This window comes from Erpetoichthys calabaricus, chromosome 8 (genome assembly GCF_900747795.2).
Source record: "Erpetoichthys calabaricus chromosome 8, fErpCal1.3, whole genome shotgun sequence".
Lineage (NCBI taxonomy): Eukaryota > Metazoa > Chordata > Cladistia > Polypteriformes > Polypteridae > Erpetoichthys > Erpetoichthys calabaricus.
The window spans coordinates 43,059,838-43,068,905 of NC_041401.2; the positions used below are offsets into that span (position 1 = coordinate 43,059,838).

General features: G+C 35.9%; 1 protein-coding gene across 1 annotated transcript in view; it reads right to left on the reverse strand.

Moving 5' to 3' along the window:
* The window catches only part of pnkd (PNKD metallo-beta-lactamase domain containing), a 58,560-nt gene extending 54,829 nt beyond the window's left edge, over positions 1-3,731 (reverse strand). Inside the window, exons 1-2 of the mRNA XM_028806494.2 lie at positions 3,548-3,731; positions 330-445 (exon numbers count right to left, since the gene is read on the reverse strand). Coding sequence (XP_028662327.1) covers positions 330-445; positions 3,548-3,711 — 280 coding nt within the window. The 5' untranslated portion in view covers positions 3,712-3,731. The remainder of the gene's footprint in view (positions 1-329; positions 446-3,547) is intronic.
* Between the last annotated feature and the right edge of the window lie 5,337 nt (positions 3,732-9,068).

The window sequence follows — 9,068 nt, forward strand, 5'->3', positions numbered from 1 at the left end:
TAGAGTATGGTTTATTTCTAAAGACACGCTGACAGTGGTAGGAGACTTCCAAACTCTGGTACACGGAAGTGAACTGCTACAGTAGGTCAGTGATTCTTATGTTTGAATAGTCACTGTTGGTCTCCTACCTGAACAGGAAGGAGTTAAGACTCCATATTTAGCCAGAAGTAATGCACCAAACTACACCATTTTTTTGTCTGTTGGAAAGAGCTTTAATAGAAACAGTTCCCTGCACTTAAGATAGAGACTTTTCAGAGTACAAAATGAATCATACAGAATAGGATAGTAAAGAGGATCAAATTACAAGTATTTTGGTAGGATAAACTTACCATTTATGCTTAATGGTTGCACTGTTGAGTGACCAGATGGATAGCATTCCCGAGCTTTTCTTAACTGCCGTTTGTAGAACATATACCCAAGCTTTGTTCTCGTGTACAGAGTATACCTACAGTTCCAAAAAAAAAAAATCCTCATCACTCAAGATGTTCTAGTTTTCACAGTCTATAGTTTATACTACACGCAACTGTTATTTTTGTGACTATTGGTTTGCCCTTATGTGTCCCCGTTGATAAACTGGCATTCCACCCAGAATTCACCCCTACCCAGATCTTAATGCTGCTGGGACAGGATCCAGCTCCCCTAGTTTCCCTATAATTCAACAAGTAGGTATGGTAAATGAACAGATTGATGATTAGACAGCTGTTTTAAGGAGGATGATCAGTAAAGTGTATCACTGTTAATATATTCAAATGCAGATTTAGTATTCAAATAAAAAAATATTTCTCAAACAAAACCAGTACATAAAAAATCTTTAATTTGTTTAGGTTTGGTTCACCTACTACTATGTGTTTAAGTAATGAAACAACTACAGATTCAATTATCAGCTCTCTAACATAAATTTGAGATTACAGTAAAGTAATTCATTAACATTTAGAATAGCAAATGAAGCAAGTCTTTCTGCAATAAGCAAGTTATTTTAAAGTAGATAAATCAAACCACACATCCACAATCGATCTAGTTTAGAAGAGTGGCTAAGACATCTTTTATTAATGAAAGCTTGCATGTAAAAAAAACAAAAAAAAAAAAAACTGCAACTTGTTTTACATGAGTTAGTTATGCTTTACAGTTTACAACATAGTAATCCATTAACCAAGAACATAAGACTTTACCCTAAAAAATGCTGTGCAGGTAAATATGAACTTATCCAGACCATTCTTTATTTTGTTCCAGTTCCAACATACAGTAGATCAGTGGTAGTGCAACATTGGTCAGAATTTGAAACTAGTAAGAATGGTCTGCCCATTGTCCTTTGACCAGAATGGTACAGAAAAAAGGTTGTATTGCTTTTAACACTATGCAGGGTGATCTAATTTTCTGAAACATGCAAAACAAGAAAATGGTTCAGCACTGTATCTGTTAGTTTCTCACCTAGTCCTATTTCACATACATATTTGAAAATACATGGCTGTATACTGTAATTTAAACTACAGATAGTTTAATGTGCACTTGCCTACCACTCCAACTTTTGGTCAGTTTCTGGATAATCAAAAAACATGCAGTTGTTTCATAAATGAAATTTAGTAAAAGCATGAATAATCAAAATTAATTTCTTAGTAAATAATGACTTTCTTGAGAAGCTGTTCAATTGGCAAGAAACATGGTCTGGTAACAAAGGCTCAGGGTGGGTCCCCACAAAATTATTTGTTGAGTCCTGGTCACTGATTCACAAAGTGACACTGAAAAACAAAAAATCCTAATCCTCCAGTGTTTCAACTGCATAAATACTTTACTATTCAGGTTTGATTCTTGGCACAGCTAAGGTCTGCATGAATTTGGCACTCTCACAGACTTTGCCTGGGTTTACACCAGGCGCTCCATTTTCCTTCAGTACCCCAAAGATATGCATGTTGGGTTGACTAACTTCTCTAAATTGGTCTGTATGGACATGCATGCCCTACAACGGACTGGCAACTGAACCACCGTTGGCTCTGTGCTTAGCACATTCTGCAGACACTCTTGTATCAGTGTAAGATGATAGAGAAAATCAGTGGATGTGAACATCCATCCATCCATCCATTTTCCAACCCGCTGAATCCGAACACAGGGTCACGGGGGTCTGCTGGAGCCAATCCCAGCCAACACAGGGCACAAGGCAGAGAACCAATCCCGGGCAGGGTGCCAACCCACCGCAGTGGATGTGAACTGTTGCTGTTTAAAATAAAAGTTTTTTGGATGTTGTTCATTATGGAAAAGTCCGTTCACCAATCCATTTTCTGGACCATTGTCTACTAAGCCTAGACTGAGCCACAGTATAGGAAACGACTAAATAAAACAAAATAAAAAATACTAACTACCTGTTGCAAACAACAACTAAAGCCAAGTTATTTGGCTGAAAAATGCACACACACAGGCACATAATGAAACAGTTAGTAAAGTGCAAGGTCATTTATGAGAAATCTACAGGAAGTTCAATAAACGCCCCCAGGAGAATGCAGGAATGCTTTTTGCAGGCTAATGGGGCTTCTCATTAGTTATAGGCATGCATCTACCTGAAAGGTGAAAAAATGTATTCCCCTTGGGGGGAGAGCCTACTGACCTGTCATCAAGTTTCAGGCATCTCTGTCGATACTTTATAGGAAGTGATCTACACTTTTCAAAACACGTCTGGCAGTGTACGGTCCACGCTGACCCATTTATGTGTAAAATTAGCCAAGCTAATATTACATATCACAATGTCAGCAAATGTTTCATGATTTAATGTTTTCGTTGCCTCGAAATTAAATCGTGATACTTTACTATAGACACTCAAACACAGAAAGTGTATTCGAAATCAAAGTGACATATACAGAATTATTGATACATAACAAATATACCGTGCCCTGTCCTTTGTGTGTGTCAGTGTGTACCACACCGTATATTCAAGTAATATTAGGACTATAACTGTATAGATAAGACCAAAATTCCCTATATACACTATAGAGATACATTCGTAGGTGTCGTTTCTGGACATTCACCAGATAGCAGCACGCAGCATGTGTCGCTACATAGTATTCACTCACACATGTACGCAGTATTTAGTTTAAAACAACGTGCTACAAAAATGATAATCATCACCACATGACGGATGTCTTTATCTTTACAAACCATCCGTCTTGACAACAAACAACGTTGACGCGAATTTGATTTGTGCTAAAATTAATTCTGTTAAAATCCAAGTAGTCAGTTCGATTGATATATTTTCAGTGTTTCTGATTAATTCCTAATAATAACATACGACTTTTAACCAAAGCAAGTTTACGAAGAAATTTCACAATGGAAGTGCAAGGTAAAATAGAGCAGTACTCTCACCTGCTTCTGAAACGACATACGTCGACAGTGCGGGTAACATTTGGCGACAAATCAGACCTGCTGCACAGAAGTTGCATGTGACAGCGGAGATTTATTTGCTTTTTTGCATTCATTTTTCTCATTCATTAAAGCAGTTAAAAAAGCGGAACGACTAGCTGAAAAGCAATGATACAAAGGGTTTCCTTTTTTTCTTACTCACGCAAATTTGAAAAGCGGTTTCTCCGTTCTGGCCATCACCGTAAAAAACAAGCCTTTAATCCAACGGCCCTTTCGCGTGCCCCTGTTCCTTAGACAAAAGCAAAATACACCGCCGAAGACAGAAGCGAGGCATAGAAACACAGCGTACCACTCAGACAACGCCATGGCTGCAGGCGGAGAATATCAATCTAATTAGCATACCACGCCTCTCGCCTGGCAGTGACGTTTAGAGCTACGCGTAGCGCTCTCTCTCTCTCTCTCTCTCTCTCTCTCTCTCAGTCTGTCTAAGTTCCCGCTATTGGCTGCTAAGCAAGGCAAAGCGCTTGCAGCAGCGGCAAGTCGGGTCACAACTTTCTTTAAAATAATAATGATAACTGAATGTGACAAAATGTGTTAGTAGACTGTATTAGATACCTGCAATTTAACAGCACTTTAAAACGAAAGTCTTGTCGTTGAAAACGGATCACAAATAGGTTTTTGAATTTTAAAGTAATAGTTGTGGAAGGTCTGGGACTAATTGTACACTCTTAAAAATAAAGGTGGCAGAGTGGTTCTTCTGAGCGAAGCCATAGGGAAATCATTTTTTGATTCCCAAAAGTACCCATCTGCATGAAAGTTCCAGAAGAAACCATTATTTATTTAGATCCGTAACAGGCATATAGTAAACTAGGACTACAGTAGATGGTAACTGAATTGTGAAATACTAATGGGTCACGAGTTTAAAATGACTCATACTACATCACACAGGCTAAATTCGGATTTTCTTAATCTATAGTGTCCTGCTAAGTAACGTACCAATCATTAAAGATTTCAGATTGTACATATTAGGCAGTTTTTGAAAGCACAAAGAACCAACTTCATATGCATGCAGAACCCATCCCAGAATTAAAAAAAAATTTTTTTTCAATCAATAGTTCTACAAGTAACTATAAAGAACTATCAAGTGCCATCAACGAACCATTATTTTTAAGAGTGTAGGTTATTTTTGCTTTGCAATCTCTCCCACCATACCCTATCATCAATTGGGGATGAGCAAAATCTTTAGATTTGTCAAAAATTTCTATTTCTTGTTTTCGACAGATCTCAACAATTTAGGGTCCACTGATACTGAAAACATTGATGATGGGTGTGTGCTTGTCTGTGTGTGTGTCTGTGTCACAGTTTCTTGAGGACAGTTTAGAGCTAAAACGGCTGAATGGAAAAATAACAAAATCAAAAATTAAGTCCGTTATGAGATGACAATGTGCTGATTAGTTTTTGAACCAAATCGTGCAAGAGAAAGTGGCTCTCTAGAGGAACCATCACATACTGTAATTCTGAAATTAATTATGAATTCTTCTCATCAATTGCTATCGTAATGACCTACAGTATTTTATGATCAGAAAGATCAGCATCAGAGCATTAAATAATTACTGAAATGTTATAGAATAGTGTGGGTCACTTGGTTCCAAGGCAGCAAAGCCTATTGACGCCCTCATCTGAATTTTTTTATTACAACAGAGATCTCAAAAACATAAAAATCCCTTAACCATGCAACTAGTATTTAGTATAATTGTAGTGTAGTATACAACAACAACATTTATTTATACAGTACATTTTTATACAAGCAATGTAGCTCAAAGTGCTTTACAAGAAGAAATAAAAAGGAAGTTAATATAAGACATAAACAAGCAAGATTAGGCAATGATATTATACAGTATATAACAAAGAAAAAGGTAAAGTCGGATGGCCAGGAGGATAGAAGAAAAAAAACTCTAGTTAGGCTGAGAAAAAAAACAAAATCTGCAGGGGTTCCAAGGCCAAAAGACTGTCCAGCCCCCACTGGGCATTCTAGCTAACATAGATGTACTAAATCAGTCCTCGTGGTTTTTCAGGCTTCACATGAAAGTACCTTGATCAGACAGCAAAGAATAGTTTGAATTAGATAGATAGATAGATAGATAGATAGATAGATAGATAGATAGATAGATAGATAGATAGATAGATAGATAGATAGATAGATAGATAGATAGATAGATAGATAGATAGATAGATAGATAGATAGATAGATAGATAGATAGATAGATAGATAGATAGATAGATTAGTATAGAACCCAGAGTTAAATGATAATTCAATGCCCATATAGACTAATAGGGATACAATTAAAATGTAGCTACAAAAAAGGCATTTAAAAATAATGTTTAATTTAAGCAGATTTTTAAACTGTTGTACAGTATTAGCCTGGCAAATTTCCAAATTTTATGTGCATAACAGCAAAAGGCCACCTCACCACTTCCTATCTGGTTGGCTCATGGAAGCATTATAAGCAGATCTGAGGTTACAAGGTTACAACTTGGAATGTAAGGGGACAAACATGCCAAAATACAGGATAATAATAATAATAATACATTTTATTTATTCGTAGGCGCCTTTCTAAACACTCAAGGACACCGAACAATAGATAAAACACACATTATAAACAAAACTAAAATACAAAAATTAAAATTAGACAGAGCAATTGTAATTAAAAAGAAAAAACAGTCTTAAACAAATGAGTTTTAAGTTTAGATTTGAAAAGTGAAAATGATTCAACATTTCTAAGCTCAGATGTTAGTGAGTTCCAGAGCTAAGACTTCTGTTTTCTCCTTATTTAGTTTGAGAAAGTTACTGCTCACCCATTCAGAAATACAAGTAAGACACAGGATCAGAGACCCAAGAACATCTGGGTCATCGAGCATTATTGATAAATATTTATATATTTTTGGTCTTTCGCGCATGTACTGTATACAGAACTCAAACTGCACAAAAGTAATTTAAAGCAACTCTTCTATGCCTGTTATGCTCCAAAATGTTTTTCTTTCATGAAGGATGACCAGTTAGAGAACAGGATATTGAAATGAGTATCCTCCAATCAGGGAAGATCCATGTAATAAGCATTAGCCAACCAATGATGGATACTTAAGTGTTTTCAGAAATCTTCATTTTCGCCCATCTATTCTATGCTGAAATGCTGCACAAGGATTTTTAAAATTATCCTGTTCTGTACAACATTTTCAGATGTATTTGTTTTTGGAGGTTACAAATGTTGGAGAACTGTGGACAAAAGTTGAAAACGAAGACAAATGTCTTCATTTTTAAACAAAAACTTAGTAATGTGAATGGGGCTTTAAGGGAGGTGCACCTTCATGTGTGATTAATTAGTTCAAACACCTTTTAGCTACAGATTGATGATATTTGTTCTTTTCAAAAATATTGTGCAGTTAATGCAAACATGTGATAGTTTATAATGTAATGTAAATAGTGATGATGTGTTGGTTCACTCTATGGTTACTGAACAACACTTACATAATTTCTTGCATATTCCATTAATTTCCAGATAGGCAGTCTTTCTGGAGCCAGACATATAATATATTCATCATATTTTCATCACATGATTGAATTTTGTTACATTTCTAAACAAATCCAGCACCTTATGTAGGTGGTGCTCCTAGTAGCGGCAGTGATTTTCAACTGCAAAGATCATAGGTGTTCTCGTTAACCTAGTCTGATAGGTAGCAAGCTTTTTATTACGATGAACCATCTTCATTTGAAAAGTCTCCTAAAAAAACTCTATTATACATATACATGTGTGCTGCATGTGTAGAGAGCACATTGTACATTTTAAAAATAAACATAACCTGATGCAACGGGAAAACCTTTCTGTAGCATCAGATTATACTTTGGCATTCAACACCATCAATGGACAAATGGTAAACGTGAACGATATGTTGTCACACATGCTGTGTGTGCTGTCTGTTGTCCAGTGTTATAATAATATCATAGGAGTCACATAATGTTTATCTGTTTTAAGACAAAGTTGCAGATTCGCTAATGCTTTTTAATGGAAGATTTTGAAATTTCAAAACTTTGTACATCTGTTATGTCTCTGCTAATCTCTTTGACAAATAAGTGTGCCACATTTCAACAAAATGTCTCCACTGGAGGTGAGTTGTTTAATGTGGACGAACGGACAGACAGACATGGCTATAGCAATAGGTTCTTCTCGCATTATATGCAATCACATTTAAAGATTCTAGGTGTAGTAGAAACTCATTCCTACCATAACACACTTGGGATGGTTTGGGGCAAGCATCCCCACCTCACAAACTGAATGTGCCAAGGGCAAAAGACAAAGCAGGAAAACTTTTTTTTTAGACCAAAACATTAGTGCCTCCTGGTAATTTAGTGAATGCAAAAATTTCTTTGTAATTAGAGTTTAGCTGCTGATATTACTGCATTTGAAAATTTTCAGCTTTAAATGATAAATTTTACCTTTGAATTAAAATGAAAATTCACAAACTCCTAAATGTGTTTGGTGAATTTTATGAATATTTGAACAGTAATTTGGCTATAGTAGGTTTGGTTTAAAATTTTCTTCTTTAAAAGCACAAAACTAGATAACTGCAATTCACAAAAACCCTAATTAGGAAGACCTAACAAGTGCAACTAGTCTACAAAATTTTGCAATAATCAGTTAATTTCTTCTCAAGTTATAGTAGGAGTGCTCACAAAATATTTACCACAGATGCACAGCCACATGGGCATAAATCTTCACTAAAACACTCAAAACATGTTCTGCCGATATCAGAATGCATTTTTCTTTTGAAAACCCAAAGAATAATTCCTCCCTGTATGAGCTATGGATAAAGAAAAAATGTATGTGAGATGTGTACAATGAATCAGAGTGATAACAAATAAATGGTAATGGTATTTCAGTGGGCCCGAGACACTATATACTTGTTTCATACCTTATGGCATATTATAGTTGAGGAAAACATTAGATAACAGAAAATTATATTGGAAAAGGTATTACTGGTTAAATAACCATATTTACTTAGAACTCAGTCAGTGCTAATTGCTGATGAAATATCTGGAAGGCATTGTGCTGAATTCACAATTTGTTGCCACAATAAGTTTTAGGGTATTAATGGTTTACTTTTACTAATGAATCAAATTAGAATTGTCTAATTTTGACAAAAAATTGGATTAGATTAGATAAACTTTATTAAACTCATGGGGAAATTCAGATGCCTACAACAGATAAATAAAAAAATAAATATACAAACTCATAGGACAAATAAAACAATCAATCAACCAATCAATAAATAAGTAAATAACTCATTTAAAAAAATAAAGGTATATTGTGCAGATTTTCAAAATGAACTTGACAAGGACATCAAGAGAAAGCATTAGATTGCCTGAAGGCAGTGGGCAGAAAAGACTCCCAGGGACACTTCTTAGCACACCATGTTGGGATAAGCCTGTGGCTAAAAGTGGTCCAAGAGAGTGACTCCTGGAGGGAATGGGGTGGTGTGTGTGTGTGGGGGGGGCCGTGTTTAAATGATGCCATCCAATTTTGCCATCATCCTATCCAGGTGGTTCGTGATGTAGTGGGTGCAGCAACGCACATGCTCTCAACCTCTCTCGCTATTTTCCACAACAACTTTCAGTGTGTCTAGGGCTTGCCTTGTGATGGAGCAAGCTTTCCTGATAAGTTTATTCA